We start from the raw sequence: 24,899 nt of genomic DNA on the forward strand, positions 1-24,899 counted from the left end.
GATGGATGAGGATACAGTAGGTGAGAGTAGAGCTAGTCGTGTAATGTGTTATGATCCGGTGACCTTGGAGCCGCATGAGACTTTCTCTGGAGTAGGTGGAACCTGTATTGACCGCAAACCCTAAAATGACACCGCAACTAGAAGTAGCCGTGGGGTGTACCTAACACATCCTAGACACCTCGACACAGCCGGAGAACTAAATACCCCTATAGATGGAAATGGGAATTCTATCTTGCCTCAGAGCAGAACCCCAAAGGATTGGTAGCCCCCCACAAATATTGACTGTGAGTATTAGAGGAAAGACACACGCAGGCAGAAAACAGGATTTAGCAAAAGAGGCCACTCTAGCTAAATAGAAAAGGATATGATAGAATACTAAGCAGTCAGTATTAAAACCCTAAAAATATCCACAGCAGATAATACAAAAATTCCACCATCTAACTAAAGACATGGAATGTATATCTGCATCTCCTGAGAATCCAACTTGACTGAAAAGATCCAAACACAGTCTAAGCTGGACAAGAAAAAACAATGAATAGTACTGAATAGTAAAACACACAGCATGTGTGCTGCAGAAACAAAACCCAGACACTTATCTTGGCTGATATGGCTGCAGGGCAGGAGGAACCAGACAGAGATGTAAAACCTCCAAGAACAATGGGCAACTGGCAAGGGCTAATGGATCCTGCAAACCTAAATACCCAGAGAGAGCTGCAATCAGCAGGGACACCTGCTCAGGATTGCAACCCAGGGACAACTGTATTACCACCAACAACCACCGGAGGGAACCCAAGAGCAGAATTCACAACAGTACCCCCCCCTTGAGGAGGGGTCACCGAACCCTCACCAGAGCCCCCAGGCCGATCAGGACAAGCCAGATGAAAGGCACGGACCAGATCAGCAGCATGGACATCAGAGGCAAAAACCCAAGAATTATCCTCCTGGCCATAACCCTTCCATTTGACAAGGTACTGAAGCTTCCGCCTCGAAAAGCGAGAATCCAAAATCTTCTCAACCACATACTCCAACTCCCCATCAACCAACACAGGGGCCGGAGGATCAACAGAGGGAACCACGGGCACCACATATTTCCGCAATAAAGATCTATGGAAGACATTATGGATAGCAAAAGAGGCCGGAAGGGCCAATCGAAAAGACACCGGATTAATAATCTCAGAAATCCTATAAGGACCAATAAACCGAAGCTTAAACTTAGGGGAACATGGAACATGATGGGAAGACAACCAGACCAGATCCTCAACCCGAAGCCGGGAACCAACACACCGACGACGGTTAGCAAAACGTTGAGCCTCCTCCTGAGACAACACCAAATTGTCCACCACATGAGCCCAAATCTGCTGCAACCTGTCAACCACAGAATCCACACCAGGACAGTCAGAAGGCTCAACCTGCCCCGAAGAAAAACGAGGATGAAAACCAAAATTACAAAAGAAGGGCGAAACCAAGGTAGCCGAACTGGCCCGATTATTAAGGGCAAACTCTGCCAATGGCAAGAAAGCCACCCAATCATCCTGATCAGCAGACACAAAGCATCTCAAATAAGTTTTCAAAGTCTGATTAGTTCGCTCGGTCTGGCCATTTGTCTGAGGATGAAATGCGGAAGAAAAAGACAAATCAATGCCCAGCCTAGCACAGAAGGCCCGCCAAAACCTAGAAACAAACTGGGAACCTCTGTCGGACACAATATTCTCCGGAATACCATGCAAACGAACCACATGCTGAAAAAACAACGGAACCAAATCAGAAGAGGAAGGCAATTTAGGCAAAGGCACCAAATGAACCATCTTAGAGAACTGGTCACAAACAACCCAGATAACCGACATCCTCTGGGAAACCGGAAGATCAGAAATAAAATCCATAGAAATATGCGTCCAGGGCCTCTCAGGGACCGGCAAAGGCAAAAGCAACCCACTAGCATGGGAACAACAAGGCTTGGCCCACGTGCAAGTCCCACAGGACTGCACAAAAGAACACACATCACGTGACAAAGAAGGCCACCAAAAGGACCTACCAACCAAATCTCTGGTACCAAAAATACCAGGATGGCCAGCTAACACAGAACAATGAACCTCAGAAATCACTCTACTAGTCCATCTATCAGGAACAAACAGTTTCCCCACTGGACAGCGGTCAGGTTTGTCAGCCTGAAATTCCTGAAGAACCCGTCGTAAATCAGGGGAAATGGCAGAAAGAAGCACCCCTTCTTTCAGAATGCCGACCGGTTCAAGGACCTCAGGAGAATCAGGCAAAAAACTCCTACAGAGGGCATCAGCCTTAATATTCTTAGAACCCGGAAGATACGAGACCACGAAATCAAAACGGGAAAAAAACAAGGACCATTGAGCCTGTCTAGCATTCAGCCGTCTGGCAGACTCGAGGTAAATCAGATTTTTATGATCGGTCAAGACCACAGTACGGTGCTTAGCTCCCTCAAGCCAATGTCGCCACTCCTCAAACGCCCACTTCATAGCCAACAACTCCCGATTGCAGACATCATAATTGCCTTCAGCAGGCGAAAACTTATGGGAAAAAAAGCACACTGTTTCATCAAGTAACCAACAGGATCCCTCTGAGACAAAACAGCCCCTGCCCCAATCTCAGAAGCGTCAACCTCAACCTGAAACGGAAGAGAAACATCCGGTTGACACAACACCGGGGCAGAAGTAAATCGGCGTTTAAGCTCCTGAAAGGCAGAGACAGCCGCAGAGGACCAATTCATCACATCAGCGCCTTTCTTCGTCAAATCGGTCAAGGGTTTAACCACACTGGAGAAGTTAGCAATGAAACGGCGATAAAAATTAGCAAAGCCCAAAAATTTCTGAAGGCTCTTCACGGATGTGGGTTGAATCCAATCATGAATGGCCTGAACCTTAACTGGATCCATCTCCATAGATGAGGGAGAAAAAATGAAGCCCAAAAAAGAAACCTTCTGCACTCCAAAGAGACACTTAGACCCCTTCACAAACAAAGCATTATCACGAAGGATCTGAAATACCATCCTGACTTGTTTCACATGAGACTCCCAATCATCGGAAAAAATTAAAATGTCATCCAAATATACAATCATGAATTTATCAAGATAAGTCCGGAAGATATTGTGCATGAAGGACTGAAAAACAGATGGAGCATTAGAGAGCCGGAATGGCATCACAAGGTATTCAAAATGGCCTTCGGGCGTATTGAACAGTTTTCCATTCATCACCCTGCTTATTACGAACAAGATTATATGCCCCCCGAAGGTCAATTTTCGTAAACCAACTAGCCCCCTTAATCCTAGCAAACTAATCGGAAAGCAGAGGTAAAGGGTATTGAAACTTGACCGTGATCTTATTCAAGAGGCGATAATCAATACAGGGTATCAAGGAGCCATCTTTCTTAGCAACAAAAAAAAATCCCGCTCCCAACGGTGAAGATGGCCGAATATGCCCTTTCTCCAAAGACTCCTTAACATAATTCCGCATGGCGGTATGTTCAGGCACAGACAGGTTGAAAAGTCAGCCCTTAGGAAACTTACAGCCTGGAATCAAGTCAATCGCACAATCACAGTCCCTATGCGGTGGAAGGGAACTGGACTTGGGCTCATCGAATACATCCTGAAAATCAGACAAAAACTCTGGAACTTCAGAAGAGGAAGAAGAGGAGATTGACATCAAAGGAACGTCATTATGAACCCCCTGACAACGCCAGCTAGTCACAGACATAGACTTCCAATCCAACACAGGATTATGTACCTGCAACCACGGAAAACCCAGCACGATAGCATCATGCAAATTATGCAACACCAGAAAACGACAATCTTCCTGATGGGCTGGCACCATGCACATGGTCACCTGTGTCCATTGCCTGGCAAACTCAAAGTCCATTAACCCCTTCACCCCCAAGGGTGGTTTGCACGTTAATGACCGGGCCAATTTTTACAATTCTGTCCACTGTCCCTTTATGAGGTTATAACTCTGGAATGCTTCAACGGATCCCAGTGATTCTGACAATGTTTTCTCGTGACATATTGTACTTCATGATAGTGGTAAAAATTCTGTGATAGTACCTGCGTTTATTTGTGAAAAAAACGGAAATTTGGCGAAAATTTTGAAAATTTTGCAATTTTCCAACTTTGAATTTTTATGCAATTAAATCACAGAGATATGTCACACAAAATACTTATTAAGTAACATTTCCCACATGTCTACTTTACATCAGCACAATTTTGGAACCAAAATTTTTTTTTGTTAGGGAGTTATAAGGGTTAAAAGTTGACCAGCAATTTCTCATTTTTACAACACCATTTTTTTTTAGGGACCACATCTCATTTGAAGTCATTTTGAGGGGTCTATATGATAGAAAATAACCAAGTGTGACACCATTCTAAAAACTGCACCCCTCAAGGTGCTCAAAACCATATTCAAGAAGTTTATTAACCCTTCTGGTGCTTCACAGGAATTTTTGGAATGTTTAAATAAAAATGAACATTTAATTTTTTTTCACAAAAAATTTACTTCAGCTCCAATTTGTTTTATTTTACCAAGGGTAACAGGAGAAAATGGACCCCAAAAGTTGTTGTACAATTTGTCCTGAGTATGCCGATACCCCATATGTGGGGGTAAACCACTGTTTGGACACATGACAGAGCTCGGAAGCGAAGGAGCGCCATTTGACTTTTCAATGCAAAATTGACTGGAATTGAGATGGGACGCCATGTTGCGTTTGGGGAGCCCCTGATGTGCCTAAACATTGAAAACCCCCACAAATGACACCATTTTGGAAAGTAGACCCCCTATGGAACTTATCTAGAGGTGTGGTGAGCACTTTGACCTACCAAGTGCTTCACAGAAGTTTATAATGCAGAATCGTAAAAAGAAAAAATCATATTTTTTCACAAAAATTATCTTTTCACCCCCAATTTTTTATTTTCCCAAGGGTAAGAGAAGAAACTGGACCCCAAAAGTTGTTGTACAATTTGTCCTGAGTACGCTGATACCCCATATGTGGGGGTAAACCACTGTTTGGGCGCATGGGAGACCTCGGAAGGGAAGGAGCGCCGTTTGACTTTTCAATGCAAAATTGACAGGAATTGAGATGGGACGCCATGTTGCGTTTGGAGAGCCACTGATGTGCCTAAACATTGAAAACCCCCACAAGTTACACCATTTTGGAAAGTACACCCCCTAAGGAACTTATCTAGATGTGTTTTGAGCGCTTTGACCCACCAAGGGCTTCACAGAAGTTTATAATGCAGAGCCGTAAAAATAATACAAAAATTTTTTCCCACAAAAATTATTTTTTTAGCCCCCAGTTTTGTATTTTCCCGAGGGTAGCAGGAGAAATTGGACCCCAAAATTTGTTGTCCAAGTTGTCCTGAGTGCGATGATACCCCATATGTGGGGAGAACCACTGTTTGGACGCATGGAAGGGCTCGGAAGGGAAGGAGCGCCATTTGGAATGCAGACTTAGATGGAATGGTCTGCAGGCGTCACATTGCGTTTGCAGAGCCCCTAATGTACCTAAACAGTAGAAGCCCCGCACAAGTGACCCCATTTTGGAAACTAGACCCCCCAAGGAACTTATCTAGATGTGTTATAAGAACTTTGAACCCCCAAGTGTTTCACTACAGTTTATAACGCAGAGCCGTGAAAATAAAAAATCTTTTTTTTTTTAATTATTTTTTAGCCCCCAGTTTTGTATTTTCCCAGGGGTAACAGGAGAAATTGGACCCCAAAGGTTGTTGTCCTATTTGTCCTGAGTACGCTGATACCCCATATGTTGGGGTAAACCCCTGTTTGGGCACACGGGAGAGCTCTGAAGGGAAGGAGCACTGTTTTACTTTTTCAACGCAGAATTAGCTGGAATTGAGATCGGACGCCATGTCGCGTTTGGAGAGCCCCTGATGTGCCGAAACAGTGGAAAACCCCCAATTATAACTGAAACCCTAATCCAAACAAACCCCTAACCCTAATCCCAACAGTAACCCTAACCACACCTCTAACCCTGACACACCCCTAACCCTAATCCCAACCCTATTCCCAACCGTAAATGTAATCTAAACCCTAACCGTAACTTTAGACCCAACCCTAACCCTAACTTTAGCCCCAACCTTAACTGTAGCCTTAACCCTAGCCCCAACCCTTGCCCTAACCCTAGCCCTAACCCTAGCCCTAACCCTAGCCCTAACCCTAGCCCCAACCCTAATCCTAGCCCTAACCCTAGCCCTAACCCTAGACCTAGCCCTAACCTTAGCCCTAACCCTAGCCCTAACCCTAGCCCTAACCCTAGCCCCAACCCTAACCCTAACCCTAACCCTAGCCCTAACCCTAGCCCTAACCCTAGACCTAACCCTAACCCTAGTTCTAACCCTAGCCCTAACCCTAGCCCCAACCCTAACCCTAACCCTAACCCTAGCCCTAATGGGAAAATGGAAATAAATACATTTTTTTTATTTTTCCCTAACTAAGGGGGTGATGAAGGGGGGTTTGATTTACTTTTATAGCGAGTTTTTTAGCGGATTTTTATGATTGGCAGCCGTCACACACTGAAAGACGCTTTTTATTGCAAAAAATATTTTTTGCGTTACCACATTTTGAGAGCTATAAATTTTACATATTTTGGTCCACAGAGTCATGTGAGGTCTTGTTTTTTGCGGGACGAGTTGACGTTTTTATTGGTAACATTTTTGGGCATGTCACATTTTTTGATCGCTTTTTATTCCGATTTTTGTGAGGCAGAATGACCAAAAACCAGCTATTCATGAATTTCTTTTGGGGGAAGCGTTTATACCGTTCCGCGTTTGGTAAAATTGATAAAGCAGTTTTATTTGTCGGGTCAGTACGATTACAGCGATATCTCATTTATATTATTTTTTTATGTTTTGGCGCTTTTATACGATAAAAACTATTTTATGGAAAAAATAATTATTTTTGCATCGCTTTATTCTCAGGACTATAACTTTTTTATTTTTTTGCTGATCATGCTGTATGGTGGCTCGTTATTTGCGGGACAAGATGACGCTTTCAGTGGTACCATGGTTATTTATATCTGTCTTTTTGATCGCGTGTTATTCCACTTTTTGTTCGGCAGTATGATAATAAAGCGTTGTTTTTTGCCTCGTTTTTTTTTTTTTTTTTTCTTACGGTGTTTACTGAAGGGGTTAACTAGTGGGCAAGTTTTATAGGTCGGGTCGTTACGGACGCGGCGATACTAAATATGTGTACTTTTATTGTTTTTTTTTTATTATTTAGATAAAGAAATGTATTTATGGGAATAATTTTTTTTTTTTTTCATTATTTTGGAATATTTTTTTTAATTTTTTTTACACATTTGGAAAATTTTTTTTTTACTTTTTTACTTTGCCCCAGGGGGGACAATACAGATCAGTGATCTGCCAGTTTGCATAGCACTCTGACAGATCACCGATCTGAGAGAAGTGCAGGCTGCTTCACAGTGCCTGCTCTGAGCAGGCTTCTGTGAAGCCACCTCCCTCCCTGCAGGACCCGGATCCGCGGCCATCTTGGATCCGGGTCTGGAGCAGGCAGGGAGGGAGGTAAGACCCTCGCAGCAACGTGATCACATCGCGTTGCTGCGGGGGGCTCAGGAAAGCCCGCAGGGAGCCCCCTCCCTGCGTGATGCTTCCCTGCACCGCCGGCACATCGCGATCATGTTTGATCGCGGTGTGCCGGGGGTTAATGTGCCGGGGGCGGTCCGTGACCGCTCCTGGCACATAGTGCTGGATGTCAGCTGCGATAGGCAGCTGACACCCGGCCGCGATCGGCCGCGCTCCCCCCGTGAGCGCCGCCGATCGCTCTGGACGTACTACCCCGTCCGTGGTCATGGGGGCCCACCCCACCTCGACGGGATAGTACGTCCGATGTCAGAAAGGGGTTAAGTTCAAGGCGGCACCTGAATCCACAAACGCCATGACAGAAAATGATGACAATGAGCAAATCAAGGTCACAGATAACAGAAATTTAGGTTCTACATTACTGATGGTAAATGAACTAGCAATCCTCTTTGTACGCTTAGGGCAGACTGAAATGACATGAGAAGCATCGCCATAATAAAAACACAACCTATTCTGACGTCTGAATCCTTGTTGTTCCGTTCTAGACAGAATCCTATCACACTGCATTGGCTCAGGCATCTGCTCTGAGGACAACGCCACAGCGTGCACAGTTCTGCGCTCCCGCAAGCACCGATCAATCTGAATGGCCAGAGAGATAGAATCACTCAGACCAAAAGGCGTGGGAAACCCCACCATAACATCTTAAACGGATTGAGAAAGACCCTTTCTGAAAATTGCCGCCAAAGCATCATCATTCCATTTAGTCAACACAGACCATTTTCTAAATTTCTGACAATACAATTCTGCCGCTTCTTGACCCTGAGACAGGGCCAACAAGGTCTTCTCCGCTTGATCCACAGAATTTGGTTCATCATATAATAATCTTAAAGCCTGAAAAAAGGTGTCTACATTAAGCAAGGCCGGATTCCCAGATTCCAGGGAAAATGCCCAATCCTGAGGATCGCCACGCAGCAGGGAGATGACAATTTTAACCTGCTGAATGGAATTACCAGAGGATCAAGGTTTCAGAGCAAAAAACAGTTTACAGTTGTTTTTAAAACTCAAAAATTTGGACCTGTCCCCAAAAAACAAATCAGGAGTAGGAATCTTAGGCTCTAAAACTGGAGTCTGAACAATATAATCAGAAATATCCTGTACCCTAGCAGCAAGCTGGTCTACACGAGAAGCTAATCCCTGAACATCCATGCTAGCACAAGACTCCTCAGCCACCCAGAAAAAAAGAGAGAAGGAAAGACAAAACAGGCTACAGAAAAAAAAATGTCTCAACACCTTTCTTCCCTTCTTCTGAGATGCATTTAACTCATTATTGGCCAGTTGTACTGTTATGATCCGGTGACCTTGGAGCCGCATGAGACTTTCTCTGGAGTAGGTGGAACCTGTACTGACCGCAAACCCTAAACTGACACCGCAACTAGAAGTAGCCGTGGGGTGTACCTAACACATCCTAGACACCTCGACACAGCCGGAGAACTAAATACCCCTATAGATGGAAATGGGAATTCTATCTTGCCTCAGAGCAGAACCCCAAAGGATAGGTAGCCCCCCGCAAATATTGACTGTGAGTATTAGAGGAAAGACACATGCAGGCAGAAAACAGGATTTAGCAAAAGAGGCCACTCTAGCTAAATAGAAAAGGATAGGATAGAATACTAAGCAGTCAGTATTAAAACCCTAAAAATATCCACAGCAGATAATACAAAAATTCCACCATCTAACTAAAGACATGGAATGTATATCTGCATCTCCTGAGAATCCACCTTGACTGAAAAAATCCAAACACAGTCTAAGCTGAACAAGAAAAAACAATGAATAGTACTGAATAGTAAAGCACACAGCATGTGTGCTGCAGAAACAAAACCCAGACACTTATCTTGGCTGATATGGCTGCAGGGCAGGAGGAACCAGACAGAGATGTAAAACCTCCAAGAACAATGGGCAACTGGCAAGGGCTAATGGATCCTACAAACCTAAATACCCAGAGAGAGCTGCAATCAGCAGGGACAACTGCTCAGGATTGCAACCCAGGGACAACTGTATTACCACCAACAACCACCGGAGGGAACCCAAGAGCAGAATTCACAACAGTAATGGTATGGTGATTACTGCAGGTTGTAGGCTTGTCAGAAGAGGTATGTCTTCAGGTTCCTTTTAAAGGTGTCCATAGTAGGCGAGAGTCTGATATGTTGGGGTAGAGAGTTCTAGAGTACGAGAGGTGCACGGGAGAAGTCTCGTATGCGATTGTGGGAAGAGGAGATAAGATGGAAGTAGAGAAGGAGATCTTGTGAGGATCAGAAGTGGCATGCGGGTAAGTACTGGGAGATGAGGTCACAGATGTATGGAGGAGACAGGTTGTGGATGGCTTTGTATGTCATGGTTAAGGTCTTGAACTGGAGTCTCTAGGGTAATGGGGAGCCAGTGAAGGGATTGACAGAGGGGAGAGTGTTATGGTCCTAGTGGCTGAGGATCACAAAACGGACTAGCTAAGTTTATGAACATAGACACGAGCTCTAGGGAGGTGGAAACTGGACTGACCGCAAACCTGATCCTAACCAAAACACTAAAGGTAGCCGGTGAACGTGCCTAAAATCCTGGACGTCTCGACGCAGCCTGAGAAACTATCTACTCCTGGAGGGAAAGTAAGACCTCACTTGCCTCAAGAGAAATCACCCCAAAGATATAGGAAGCCCCCAACAAATAATAACAGTGAGGTAAGGGGAAACACAAACGTAGAAATGAAAACAGATTCAGCAAATGAGGCCCGCTAATACTAGATAGCAGAAGACAGATAGGGAACTATGCGGTCAGTAAAAAACCCTATGCAAAATATCCCCGCTGAGAATACAAGAACTCCCACACCAACTAACAGTGTGTGGGGAGAAACTCAGCCCCCTAGAGCTACCAGCAAGCAAGGAAATCACATATTAGCAAGCTGGGCAAGAAACAAAAATAAATCAAGAAACATATGACCACTGATGGTCAAAAAATGAACCAAGCAAAACTTAGCTTCTCTTGAAGAGACTGATAACGAAGGACTGCAGGAGAGCTCCAAAATAGCACTGAAGACATTGACAGCAGGCAACAACTGAGAGTCCAGGTGAACTAAATAGGAAACAGCTAACAGATAACGAGACAGCTGATCAGCCTCAGACCTGCAGAATGACACAAAGAACCACCAGAGGGAGCCCAAAGACAGCACTCACACAGTACCAATTGTGACCACAAGAGGGAGCCCAAAAACAGAGTTCACAACAGTACCCCCCCTTGAGGAGGGGTCACCGAACCCTCATCAAAACCCCCAGGGCGATCAGGATGAGCCACATGGAAGGCATGAACCAAATCGGACATGAACATCAGAGGCGACAACCCAGGAATTATCCTCCTGACCATAGCCCTTCCACTTAACCAAATACTGAAGCCTCTGTCTAGAAATACGAAAATCCAAGATCTTCTCCACCACGTACTCCAATTCGCCCTCAACCAGCACCGGAGCAGGGGGTTCAACAGAAGGAACCACAGGCACCACATACCTCCGCAACAAAGACCTATGGAACACGTTATGAATGGCAAACGACGCTGGGAGGTCCAAACGAAATGACACCAGGTTAAGGATTTCCAAAATCTTATAAGGACCGATGAAGCGAGGCTTGAATTTAGGAGAGGAAACCTTCATAGGAACATACCGAGAAGACAGCCATACCAAATCCCCAACAAGAAGTCGGGGACCCACACAGCGACGGCGGTTGGCAAAGCGCTGAGCCTTCTCCTGTGACAACTTCAAATTGTCCACCACATAGTTTCAAATCTGTTGCAACCTATCCACCACAGAATCCACCCCAGGACAGTCGGAAGGCTCAACCTGACCTGAGGAAAAACGAGGATGAAAACCAGAATTGCAGAAAAAAGGCGAAACCAAAGTAGCAGAACTAGCCCGATTATTAAGGGCAAACTCGGCCAATGGCAAAAAAGTCACCCAATCATCCTGATCAGCAGAAACAAAACATCTTAAATAAGTTTCCAAGGTCTGATTAGTTCGCTCGGTTTGGCCATTCGTCTGAGGATGGAAGGCCGACGAAAAAGACAAATCAATGCCCATCTTAGCACAAAAGATCCGCCAAAATCAGGACACAAACTGGGATCCTCTGTCAGACACAATATTTTCAGGGATGCCGTGCAAGCGAGCCACATTCTGAAAAAATAGAGGAACCAAATCGGAGGAGGAAGGCAACTTAGGCAAGGGCACCAAATGGACCATTTTGGAAAAACGATCACACACCACCCAGATGACCGACATTCTCTGAGAGACTGGAAGATCCGAAATAAAATCCATGGAAATGTGCGTCCAAGGCCTCTTCGGGACAGGCAAAGGCAAAAGCAAACCGCTGGCACGAGAACAGCAAGGCTTAGCCCGAGCACAAATCCCACAGGACTGCACAAAGGAACGCACATCCCGTGACAAGGAAGGCCACCAGAAGGACCTAGCCACCAAATGTCTGGTACCAAAAATCCCAGGATGGCCTGCCAACACCGAAGAATGAACCTCAGAAATAACTCTGCTGGTCCATCTATCTTGGACAAACAGTCTCTCTGGTGGGCAACGGTCAGGTCTATCCACCTGAAATTTCTGCAGCACTCGTCGCAAATCTGGGGAAATGGCAGACAAAATCACTCCCTCTCTGAGGATACCAGCCAGCTCTGAAACTCCCAGAGAGTTAGGCACAAAACTCCTAGAAAGAGCATCAGCCTTCACGTTCTTCGAACCAGGCCGGTACGAGACCACGAAATCGAAACGGGAGAAAAACAACGACCAACGAGCCTGTCTAGGATTCAGCCGCTTGGCAGACTCGAGATAAATCAGATTTTTGTGATCAGTTAAGACCACTACACGATGCTTAGCTCCCTCGAGCCAATGTCGCCACTCCTCAAATGCCCACTTCATAGCCAACAACTCCCGATTACCAACATCATAATTCCGCTCGGCAGGTGAAAACTTTCTTGAAAAGAAAGCACAAGGCTTCATCACAGAGCAATCAGAGCTTCTCTGCGACAAAACAGCCCCTGCTCCAATCTCAGAAGCATCAACCTCGACCTGAAAAGGAAGAGAGACATCAGGCTGACACAAAACTGGAGCCGAAGAAAACCGGCGCTTCAGCTCCCGAAAGGCTTCCACGGCCGCAGGAGACCAATTAGTCACATCAGAACCCTTCTTGGTCAAATCCGTCAAGGGTTTAACCACGCCAGAAAAATTAGCAATGAAGCGACAGTAAAAATTAGCAAAACCCAAGAACTTCTGAAGACTCTTAACAGATGTAGGCTGAGTCCAGTCATGAATAGCCTGGACCTTGACTGGGTCCATCTCAATAGTAGAAGGAGAAAAAATAAAACCCAAAAAGGAAACCTTCTGTACTCCGAAGAGACATTTTGAGCCCTTCACAAATAAGGCATTAGCACGCAGGACCTGAAATACCATCCTGACCTGCTTCACATGGGACTCCCAGTCCTCAGAAAAGACCAAAATGTCATCCAGATACACAATCATAAATTTATCCAGATATTCTCGGAAGATGTCATGCATGAAGGACTGGAACACAGAAGGAGCATTAGAGAGTCCAAAAGGCATCACCAAGTACTCAAAATGGCCTTCGGGCGTATTAAATGCTGTTTTCTATTCATCCCCCTGCTTAATGCGCACAAGGTTATACGCACCACGAAGATCTATCTTGGTGAACCAACTGGACCCCTTAATCCGAGCAAACAGATCAGACAACAATGGCAAAGGATACTGAAATTTGACCGTGATTTTATTTAGAAGACGATAATCTATACAAGGTCTCAGAGAACCATCCTTCTTGGCCACAAAAAAGAATCCTGCACCAAGAGGGGAGGAGGACGGGCGGATATGTCCCTTCTCTAAAGACTCCTTTATATAGCTCCGCATTGCGGCATGTTCTGGTACAGACAAATTAAAAAGTCGTCCCTTAGGGAACTTACTACCAGGAATCAAATTTATAGCACAATCACAATCCCTGTGAGGAGGCAGGGCACCCGATCTGGGCTCATCAAATACATCCTGGTAGTCCGACAAAAACTCAGGGACCTCAGAAGGAGTGGAAGAAGCAATTGATACCAAAGGAGCATCGCCATGAATCCCCTGGCAACCCCAACTTGACACAGACATAGCTTTCCAATCCAGAACTGGATTATGGGCCTGCAGCCATGGCAGACCCAACACGACAACATCATGCAAATTATGCAGCACAAGAAAGCGAATCACCTCCTGATGCACAGGAGTCATGCACATGGTCACTTGAGTCCAATATTGAGGCTTATTCTCAGCCAATGGTGTAGCATCAATTCCCCTTAGTGGAATAGGGAATTCCAAAGGCTCCAGGACAAAACCACAGCGCCTGGCAAACGACAAATCCATCAGATTCAGGGCAGCACATGAATCCACACAAGCCATAACCGAGTAGGATGATAAAGAACAAATTAAAGTAACAGACAAAATGAATTTAGGCTGTATAGAACCAATGGTGACAGGTTTAGCGATTTTTTTTAACGCGCTTAGAGCATGCTGAGATAACATGATTTGAATCACCACAGTAAAAGCACAACCCATTTTGACGTCTATGATTTTGCCGCTCAATTCTGGTCAGAACTCGGTCACATTGCATAGACTCAGGTCTCTGTTCAGAAAACACCGCCAGATGGTACGCAGATTTGCGCTCCCGCAAACGCCGATCAATCTGAATGGCCAAAGCCATTGAGTCATTCAGACTTGCAGGCGTGGGGAACCCCACCATAACATTCTTAATGGCTTCAGAAAGACCTTCTCTGAAATTTGCAGCCAGGGCACACTCATTCCATTGAGTAAGCACCGACCATTTCCGAAATTTTTGACAATACACCTCAGCTTCATCCTGGCCCTGAGAAAGAGCCAGCAAGGCCTTTTCTGCCTGGTTCTCAAGATTAGGTTCCTCATAAAGCAGTCCAAGCGCCACAAAAAACGCATCCACATTAAGCAATGCAGGATCTCCTGGCACCAGAGAGAAAGCCCAATCTTGAGGGTCGCCACGTAACAAGGAGATAACAATTTTAACTTGCTGAGCGGAATCACCAGAGGAACGAGGTCTCAAAGATAGAAATAATTTACAATTATTCTTAAAATTCAGAAACCTAGATCTATCTCCAGAAAACAACTCAGGAATAGGTATTTTTGGCTCTGACATAGGGGTATGAACAACAAAATCCTGAATGCTTTGTACCCTTGCAGCAAGATGATCCACACTAGAAGTCAGACTCTGAATATCCATGTCTGCAGCTGAACACAAAACCACCCAGAGATTAAGGGGATGAGAGAAGCTGGACAGACTGCAGCAAAGATAGAGAGGAAAAAAAAAAAATTGTACTCAGGGCTTCTCTTATCCCACTTCTGCGATGCATTAAACACTTTTAGGCCTGCTGTACTGTTATGATCCTAGTGGCTGAGGATCACAAAACGGACTAGCTAAGTTTATGAACATAGACACGAGCTCTAGGGAGGTGGAAAATGGACTGACCGCAAACCTGATCCTAACCAAAACACTAAAGGTAGCCGGTGAACGTGCCTAAAATCCTGGACGTCTCGACGCAGCCTGAGAAACTATCTACTCCTGGAGGGAAAGTAAGACCTCACTTGCCTCAAGAGAAATCACCCCAAAGATATAGGAAGCCCCCAACAAATAATAACGGTGAGGTAAGGGGAAAACACAAATGTAGAAATGAAAACAAATTCAGCAAATGAGGCCCGCTAATACTAGATAGCAGAAGACAGATAGGGAACTATGCGGTCAGTAAAAAACCCTATGCAAAATATCCCCGCTGAGAATACAAGAACCCCCACACCAACTAACGGTGTGAGGGGAGAAACTCAGCCCCCTAGAGCTACCAGCAAGCAAGGAAATCACATATTAGCAAGCTGGGCAAGAAACAAAAATAAATCAAGAAACATATGACCACTGATGGTCAAAAAATGAACCAAGCAAAACTTAGCTTCTCTTGAAGAGACTGATAACGAAGGACTGCAGGAGAGCTCCAAAATAGCACTGAAGACATTGACAGCAGGCAACAACTGAGAGTCCAGGTGAACTAAATAGGAAACAGCTAACAGATAACGAGACAGCTGATCAGCCTCAGACCTGCAGAATGACACAAAGAACCACCAGAGGGAGCCCAAAGACAGCACTCACACAGTACCAGTTGTGACCACAAGAGGGAGCACAAAAACAGAGTTCACAACAGGAGAGGCTGGGAAATAACAGGGGTATAAGTGTATTAGTCGGGCAGAAAAGTTTTATAAGGGAGGCCACAAAGTAGGAGGCTACAGTAGTTAAGGAGGGAGATGATGAGTGCATGGACTAGGGTTTTTGCAGTTTCTTGGTTGAGGAAAGCATGGACCGGGAAATATTTTTGAGTTGAAGTCGGCAGGAAGTGGAATGGGCTTGGATATGTAGTTTGAAGGGGAGATCAGAGTCAAGGATTACCCCAAGGCAGCGAGCTTGTAGGACTGGGGAGAATGAGCAGCCATTTACTTTAATGGATAGGTCTGTTGGGGAAGTCGATTGAGATGGGGGAAGATGAATTCTGTTTTGTCCATATTAAGTTTTAGAAATCTAGCGGAGAAGAAGAATGTAAGAGCAGAAAGACATTGTGAAACTTTGGTTAGTAGGGAGGTGATCTCTGGTCAAGAGAAATAGATCTGTGTCATCAGCATAAAGGTGATACTGCAAGCCATGAGATTCTATGAATTGTCCAAGGCCGAAGGTGTAAATGGAGAAGAGTAGGGGCCCTAGGACTGTACCTTGCAGCATTCCGACAGATAGGGGGCGAGGTGAGAAGGTGGTGTGTGAGTGGGAGAAGCTGAATGTCTGGTCTGTTAGATATGACGAGATCCAAGATAGGGCCAAATCTGTGATGCCAAGAGATGACAGGGTGTGCAGTAACAGGGAGTGGTCCACTGTCTCAAAGGTAGAGGACAGATCCAGGAGGAGAAGGGCAGAGTAGTTTCGTTTGGCTTTGGCAGTTAGTAGGTAATTGTGACTTTAGTTAGGGCAGTTTCAGTGGAAAGATGTGGTCAGAAGCCAGTTTGCAAGCGGTCAAAAAGAGAGCAGGAAGAGGGGTGGGAGGATGGTTTAAAATGGACGTGTTGTTCCAGTACTTTTGAGGCATAGACAAGTGATATGGTGCGATACCTAGATACAGAGGATGTGTCAAGAGAGGGCTTTTTTTAAGATGGGTGTGATTGAGGCATGTTTGAAGCATGATGAGAAAACACCAGTTGTTAGTAATAGGCTGAAGAGATGGGTTAGGGTTGGGATGAAGACTGTGGTGAGGTTTGGAATGAAGTGTGATGGCATCAGGTCAAGTGCACAGGTGGAGAGATGTGATCTTGAGAGTAGAGCGGAAAGTTGATCTTTTGTAATGGTGAAGTTGATTTTGGAGGAGGAGGGCTGAGTAGTTAGGAAGTGGGGTTGTGGGATTTGTGGGCCAAAGCTTTCTCTGATGTTATCAATTGTCTGCTTAAAGAATGAGGCATAATCTTCAGCTGAGATGAGTGGAGAGTGAGGAGGTGCTGTGGGATGGAGGAGAGAATTGAAAATGTTGAATAGCTGTTTAGGGTTTTGAGACAGTGAGGATATGAGAGAAGCGAAGTAGGTTTGTTTTGCTGTGACAAGTGTGGCCTCAAAAGTAGTGAGGGACTGTTTGAATTTGATGAAATGCTCATTGGAGTGGGATCTTTTCCTTCTCCGCTTAACAACCCTGGTAGCCCATCTCAGTTCTTTGGTCAGGCTGGTATGCCAGGGTTGTCTGTTGATTTAGCGAGCTTTGGTATGTGTGAGAGGGGCGACTGATTTGAGATCTTCAGCTATTGTGGTGTTTTAGAAAGCAGCATTGTTAGACCAAGAAAAGCTGCGGCACAGTCTTACTAGGTTAATTGCTTTACAAAACTCAGAGTTTGACATTATTTGTATATCTCCTGTTTCATATTAGAACCTGAAGCAGTGAAAAACCTCATCATTGATATCATTACGACCACTTCTATTTTTCTGACTTGGGAGAAACCAGATGGAAATGCAAGCCTTTATGAAATCCAGATTCTGGGAGATCCAACTCACAACAAAACTGTGACTACACCTTCTGATACAATTGAAGGCCTGATACCTGGGAATTATTACATGCTGCTGGTCACTGCTGCTGTTGGAGAAATTAATGTGAAAGGAACCAGTTTGGGAATATATGTGTATACAAGTGGGTATTTCTATGAGACTTTGAAATGTTGAATCATGAGATGCTGCATTACAGTCTTACTATTTAATTTAATTATTTGACAATGGTTGTATATTTTTTGTTTCATACTAGAACCTGAAGTAGTGAAAAACCTGATGACTGGGATCATCACCACCACTTCTATATCTCTGAGCTGGGTGAGACCAGATGGGAATGCAAGTTCTTATGAAATCCAGATTCTGGGAGAACCAACTTTTAATGAAACTGTGACTTCAACTTCTGTTACAATTGAAGGCCTGACTCCGGGGAATTATTACACATTGCTGGTCACTGCTGTTGTTGGGGAAAATAATGTGACAGGAAACAGTTCAGAATTATCTGTGTACACAAGTGAGTATTTCTTATATTCAGATTTTGGAATTTTATATATTTTATACAGCTCTGGCAAAAGTTAAGAGACCACCACATGAAAACCGTGATATGGGCAGCCCAATCTGTAGACCTGAACCTCATTGAAAACCTCTGGAATTTAATCAAGAGGATGATGGATAGTCTCAAGTCATTATACAAAGAAGAACTGCTTAAATTTTTGTGCCAGAAGCAGTGTGAAAGACTGGTGGAAAGCATGCCAAGACACATGAAAGCTGTGATTAAAAATCATGGGTACTCCACAAAATATTGATTTCTGAACTCTTCCTGAGTTAAAACATTAGTAATGTTGTATTTAAATGATTATGAACTTGTTTTCTTTGCATTATTTGAGGTTTGAAAGCACTGGAGATTTTTTTTTATTTTGACAATTTTTCTTTGTCAGATAAAAAAATACAAAATTTATTGCTTGGAAATTCGGAGACATGCTGTTAGAAGTTTATAGAATGAAAGAACTATTTACCGTATATACTCGAGTATAAGCCGTCCCGAGTATAAGCCGACCCCCCTAATTTTGCCACCAAAAACTGGGAAAACTTAATGACTCGAGTATAAGCCTAGGGTGGGAAATGCAGCAGCTACCGGTAAATGTCAAAAGTAAAAATAGATACCAATAAAAGTAAAATTAATTGAGACATCAGTAGGTTAAGTGTTTTTGAATATTGATATTGAATCAAGAGCCCCATATAATGCTCCATAAAGTTTATGATGGGCCCCATAAGATGCTCGATATTAAAATATGCCCCATATAATCCTGCATAAAGGTTAATAGTGGCCCCATAAGATGCTCTTTAGACACATTTGCCCTATATAGTGCTGCACAAACGTTGATTATGGCCCCATAAGATACTCCATATAGACACTTGCCCCATACAATGCTGCACAAACGTTAATTATGGCCCCATATGATACTCCATATAGACACTTGCCCCATACAGTGCTGCACAAACGTTAATTATGGCCCCATAAGATGCTCCATACAGACACTTGCCCCATATAATGCTGCACAAACGTTAATTATGGCCCCATAAGATGCTCCATATAGACACTTGTCCCACATAATGCTGCACAAACGTTAAATATGGCCCCATAAGATACTCCATATAGACACTTGCCCCAGACAGTGCTGCACAAATGTTAATTATGGCCCAATAAGATGCTCCATACAGACACTTGCCCCATTTGCTGTTGCTGCGTTAAAAAAAATCACATACTCACCTCTTGTCGCTCAGGCCCCCGGCACTTGCAATATTCACCTTTCCTCGTTCCGGTGCCACTCCGTCTTCAGCGTCTTCTGCAGTGACGTTCAGGCAGAGGGCGCGCACTAACCACGTCACCGTGCCCTCTGACCTGAGCATCACTGCAGAAGACGCTGAAGATGGAGCGGCACTGGAACGAGGAAAGGTGACTATTGCACAGCGCTCCCCCACCCCATTATGCTCACCTGCTCCTGGCACGGTCCCTGGTTCCCCGGCACTGCAGCTTCTTCCCTATGGGAGGTGGAGCCACATATTCATTACTGTAATGAGCAGTACTATGTGACCGCTCAGTAAAGGAAAAAGCTGCGGCGCCGGGGAACCAGGGACCTGCAGGGACCGCACCAGGAGCAGGTGAGAATAATTAGACAGCCCCTGCTCCCCCTCCTCTGCCGACCCCTGGGTATGACTCGAGTATAAGCCGAGAGGGGGACATTCAGCCCAAAAAAATGGGCTGAAAATCTCGGCTTATACTCGAGTATATATGGTACATTTTACGCAAAAATATATCTATGAAGAGAACAATCAGACAAACTCAACATTTTGCAGTGGTCTATTAATTTTTGCCAGAGCTGTATAGAGAATATTTTTACCCTAGATGGAACCAAGGGCTATTGTTGTGAACTCCGTTTTCAGGCTCCCTCTTGTGGTGTTATGATCCCAGTGGTAGAGGATCTCTGGTATTCCGGCAAGGTCAACAAAAAACATAGGAAATGCTCTAGGGAGGTGGAAACTGGGCTAACCGCATACCTGATCCTAACACAACAACTAGAAGTAGCCGGTGAACGTGCCTACGTTGATTCTAGACGTCTCGAGCAAGCCGGAGAACTGACTACCCCTAGAGGGAAAATAAGACCTCACTTGCCTCCAGAGAAATTGAACCCCAAAGATATAGAAAGCCCCCAACAAATAATAACGGTGAGGCAAGAGGAAAACACAAACGTAGAGATGAACTAGATTCAGCAAAGTGAGGCCCACTAGTCTAGATAGGCAGAAAATAGAAAGTGAACTATGCGGTCAGCAAAAAACCCTGCAAAAACATCCACGCTGAATATTTCAAGAATCCCCACACCGACTGACGGTGCGGAGGGGAATATCAGCACCCTAGAGCTTCCAGCGAGCCAGAAAATCACATATCAAGCAAGCTGGACAAAAACACTGAAAAATGCAAATGATCCAAAGTATTCAAAACGGACTTAGCTTTTCTTGCATGAGACAGACGGAAAGGAATCAGGAGGAAACCTTATAGGACTGGATACAACAATGCCAGGCAAGAGACTGAGTCCAGAGGAGACCTAAATAGGGAACACCCGCTGCTTAATGACCCAGCTGGAGCCCAGGCCTGCAACAAGACATACCTAACACAGTACCGTTAGTGACCACCAGAGGGAGCCCAGAAACACAGCTCACAACATGTGGTCACAGATGGTATTGTGTGACTTTGGTTTTTTGGCTCCCCCTGGTGGTTTGGTTTATTATCCTGCGGGTCTGCTGGATCAGCTGCCTCGTTATTCACCAGGGAGGCTCCTATTTAGCTCTGCTTCACTTCCACTTGTTGCCGGCTGTCAATGTATTCAGTGCTATTCTGATTACTCCTGATTATCTCGTTTTCTGCCTCTTCAGGATAAGCTAAGTTCTGTTTGAATATTTTTTGCTCATCTGCCTGCAATATGATTTCTGTGTATGATGAGTCTAGTCCAGCTTGCTAACATGTGATTTCTTTTTGCTGGTAAGCTCGGGTACGGAGTTGCTTCCCCCGCACCGTTAGTTGGTGCGGGGGCTCGAGCAATCTCTGCGTGGATATTTTGAATAGGGTTTTTTATTGACCGCACGGTTTCCTTCCTATTTTCTGCTATCTAGTATTAGCGGGCCTCATTTGCTAAATCTGATTTCATCTCTGCGTTTGTGCTTTCCCCTTAACTCACCGTTAATATTTGTGGGGGGCTATTCTATATCTTTGGGGTCATTTCACTGAGGCAAGTGAGGACTTACTTTCCCTCCAGGAATAGTCAGTTTCTCAGGCCGTGACGAGACGTCTAGGATTTTTCGGTAACATTCCACGGCTGCCTATAGTTGTTTGCGGATAGGATCAGGTTGCGGTCAATCTAGTTACCACTTCCCCAGAGCTAGTAGTCTGTTCAGTTACTTAGCTAGTCCGACCTGCGATCCTTGCCACTAGGATCATAACAGTACAGCCGGCCCGTAAAGTGTTAATTGCATGGCAGAAGCAGGAGAAAAGAAGCTTGGAGATATTTTTTTTTTTTGCTGCCGTGTGTCTAGCTGCTGTGTGTCTGGCTTCTCTCCTCCTCTTAATCTTGGTGTGGCTCTGAGTTCAGCTGCTGATATGGATATCCAGAGTTTAGCCTCCAGTGTGGATCATCTTGCTGCAAGGGTACAAAGTATTCAGGATTTTGTTGTGCACAGTCCTATGTCAGAGCCTAGAATACCTATTCCGGAGTTGTTTTCTGGAGATAGATCTAGGTTCCTGAATTTTAAGAACAATTGCAAGTTGTTTCTTTCTTTGAAACCTCATTCCTCTGGGGATTCTGTTCAGCAAGTTAAGATTATTATTTCTTTCTTGCGTGGCGATCCTCAAGATTGGGTTTTCGCATTGGCTCCAGGGGATCCTGCATTGCTCAGTGTGGATGCGTTTTTTCTGGCCCTTGGATTGCTCTATGAGGAACCCAATCTTGAGAACCAGGCTGAAAAAGCGTTGTTGGCCCTCTCTCAGGGGCAAGATGATGCAGAGGTGTACTGCCAGAAATTTTGGAAATGGTCGGTGCTTACTCAATGGAATGAGTGTGCCCTGGCTGCAAATTTCAGAAAAGGTCTATCTGAAGCCATTAAGAATGTCATGGTGGGGTTCCCTACGCCTGCAGGTCTCAATGAGTCAATGACTCTGGCCATTCAGATTGATCGGCGTTTGCGGGAGCGCAAACCTGCACACCATTTGGCGGTGTCTTCTGAACAGACACCTGAGTCTATGCAATGTGATAGAATTCTGACCAGAAGTGAACGGCAAAATTATAGACGGCAAAATGGGTTGTGCTTTTACTGTGGTGACTCAGCTCATGTTATCTCAGCATGCTCTAAGCGCACAAAAAAGATTGATAAATCTGTCACCATCGGTACTTTACAGCCTAAGTTTATTTTGTCTGTTACCCTGATTTGTTCCCTGTCATCTTACCCGGTTATGGCTTTTGTGGATTCAGGTGCTGCCCTGAGTCTGATGGATTTGTCATTTGCCAGGCGCTGTGGTTTTGTTTTGGAGCCTTTAAAATTCCCTATTCCACTAAGGGGAATTGATGCTACACCATTGGCTACGAATAAACCTCAGTACTGGACACAAGTGACCATGTGCATGACTCCTGTTCATCAGGAGGTGATTCGCTTTCTTGTATTGCATAATTTGCATGATGTTGTCGTGTTGGGCCTGCCATGGTTGCAGACTCATAATCCAGTCCTGGATTGGAAAGCAATGTCTGTGTCAAGTTGGGGTTGTCAGGGAATTCATGGCGACGCTCCTGTGGTGTCAATTGCTTTATCCACTCCTTCTGAGGTCCCTGCGTTTTTGTCAGATTACCAGGATGTATTTGATGAGCCCAAACTCAGTTCTCTACCTCCTCATAGGGATTGTGATTGTGCTATAAATTTGATTCCTGGTAGTAAGTTTCCTAAGGGACGACTTTTGTCAGTGCCGGAGCATGCTGCTATGCGGAGTTATATAAAGGAGTCTTTGGAGAAAGGACTTATTCGCCCCTCCTCCTCCCCTCTTGGTGCGGGGTTCTTTTTTGTGGCTAAGAAGGATGGTTCCTTGAGACCTTGTATTGATTATCGCCTTCTAAACAAAATCACGGTCAAATTTCAGTATCCTTTGCCATTGTTATCTGATCTGTTTGCTCGCATTAGGGGGTCTAGTTGGTTCACCAAGATAGATCTTCGTGGTGCGTATAACCTTGTGCGTATTAAGCAGGGTGATGAATGGAAAACTGCATTTAATACGCCCGAAGGCCATTTTGAGTACTTGGTGATGCCTTTTGGACTTTCTAACGCTCCTTCTGTCTTTCAGTCCTTTATGCACGACATCTTCCGCGAATATCTGGATAAATTTATGATTGTGTATCTGGATGATATTCTGTTTTTTTCGGATGATTGGGAGTCCCATGTTAAGCAGGTCAGGATGGTGTTTCAGGTCCTGCGTGCCAATGCTTTATTTGTGAAGGGCTCAAAATGTCTTTTTGGAGTCCAGAAGGTCTCTTTTTTGGGTTTCATTTTTTCTCCTTCTGCTATTGAGATGGACCCAGTCAAGGTTCAGGCTATTCATGACTGGACTCAGCCTACATCTGTTAAGAGTCTTCAGAAGTTCTTGGGTTTTGCTAATTTTTACCGTCGCTTCATCGCTAATTTTTCTGGTGTTGTTAAGTCATTGACGGATTTGACCAAGAAGGGTTCTGATGTTACTAATTGGTCTCCTGCGGCTGTGGAGGCCTTTCGGGAGCTGAAGCGCCGGTTTTCTTCAGCTCCGGTCTTATGTCAGCCAGACGTCTCCCTTCCTTTCCAGGTCGAGGTTGATGCTTCTGAGATTGGAGCGGGGGCTGTTTTGTCGCAGAGAAGCTCTGATTGCTCTGTGATGAAGCCATGTGCTTTCTTTTCAAGAAAGTTTTCGCCTGCCGAGCGGAATTATGATGTTGGTAATCGGGAGTTGTTGGCTATGAAGTGGGCATTTGAGGAGTGGCGACATTGGCTCGAGGGAGCTAAGCATCGTGTGGTGGTCTTGACTGATCACAAGAATTTGATTTATCTTGAGTCGGCCAAGCGGCTGAATCCTAGACAGGCTCGTTGGTCGTTGTTTTTCTCTCGTTTTGATTTCGTGGTCTCATACCTGCCTGGTTCGAAGAATGTGAAGGCTGATGCTCTTTCTAGGAGTTTTGTGCCTGACTCTCCTGGTGATTCAGAGCCAGCTAGTATCCTCAGAGAAGGGGTGATTTTGTCTGCCATCTCCCCAGATTTGCGACGAGTGCTGCAGGAGTTTCAGGTGGATAGACCTGACCGTTGTCCACCGGAGAGACTGTTTGTCCCGGATAGATGGACCAGCAGAGTTATTTTCGAGGTTCATTCTTCGGTGTTGGCAGGCCATCCTGGGATTTTTGGTACCAGAGATTTGGTGGCTAGGTCCTTCTGGTGGCCTTCCTTGTCGCGGGATGTGCGTTCCTTTGTGCAGTCTTGTGGAATTTGTGCTCGGGCTAAGCCTTGCTGTTCTCGTGCCAGTGGCTTGTTGTTGCCTTTGCCTGTCCTGAAGAGGCCTTGGACGCACATTTCCATGGATTTTATTTCAGATCTCCCTGTCTCTCAGAGAATGT

At 44.9% G+C, this 24,899-nt stretch overlaps 1 protein-coding gene across 1 annotated transcript in view; it reads left to right on the forward strand.

Moving 5' to 3' along the window:
* Positions 1–24,899, forward strand: part of LOC143808017 (tenascin-X-like) — a 332,081-nt gene that overhangs the window by 4,942 nt on the left and 302,240 nt on the right. The window contains exons 3-4 of the mRNA XM_077290219.1: positions 17,618–17,875; positions 17,987–18,244. Coding sequence (XP_077146334.1) covers positions 17,618–17,875; positions 17,987–18,244 — 516 coding nt within the window. The remainder of the gene's footprint in view (positions 1–17,617; positions 17,876–17,986; positions 18,245–24,899) is intronic.

The sequence above is a fragment of the Ranitomeya variabilis genome, chromosome 2, assembly GCF_051348905.1.
Source record: "Ranitomeya variabilis isolate aRanVar5 chromosome 2, aRanVar5.hap1, whole genome shotgun sequence".
Taxonomy (NCBI): Eukaryota; Metazoa; Chordata; class Amphibia; order Anura; family Dendrobatidae; genus Ranitomeya; species Ranitomeya variabilis.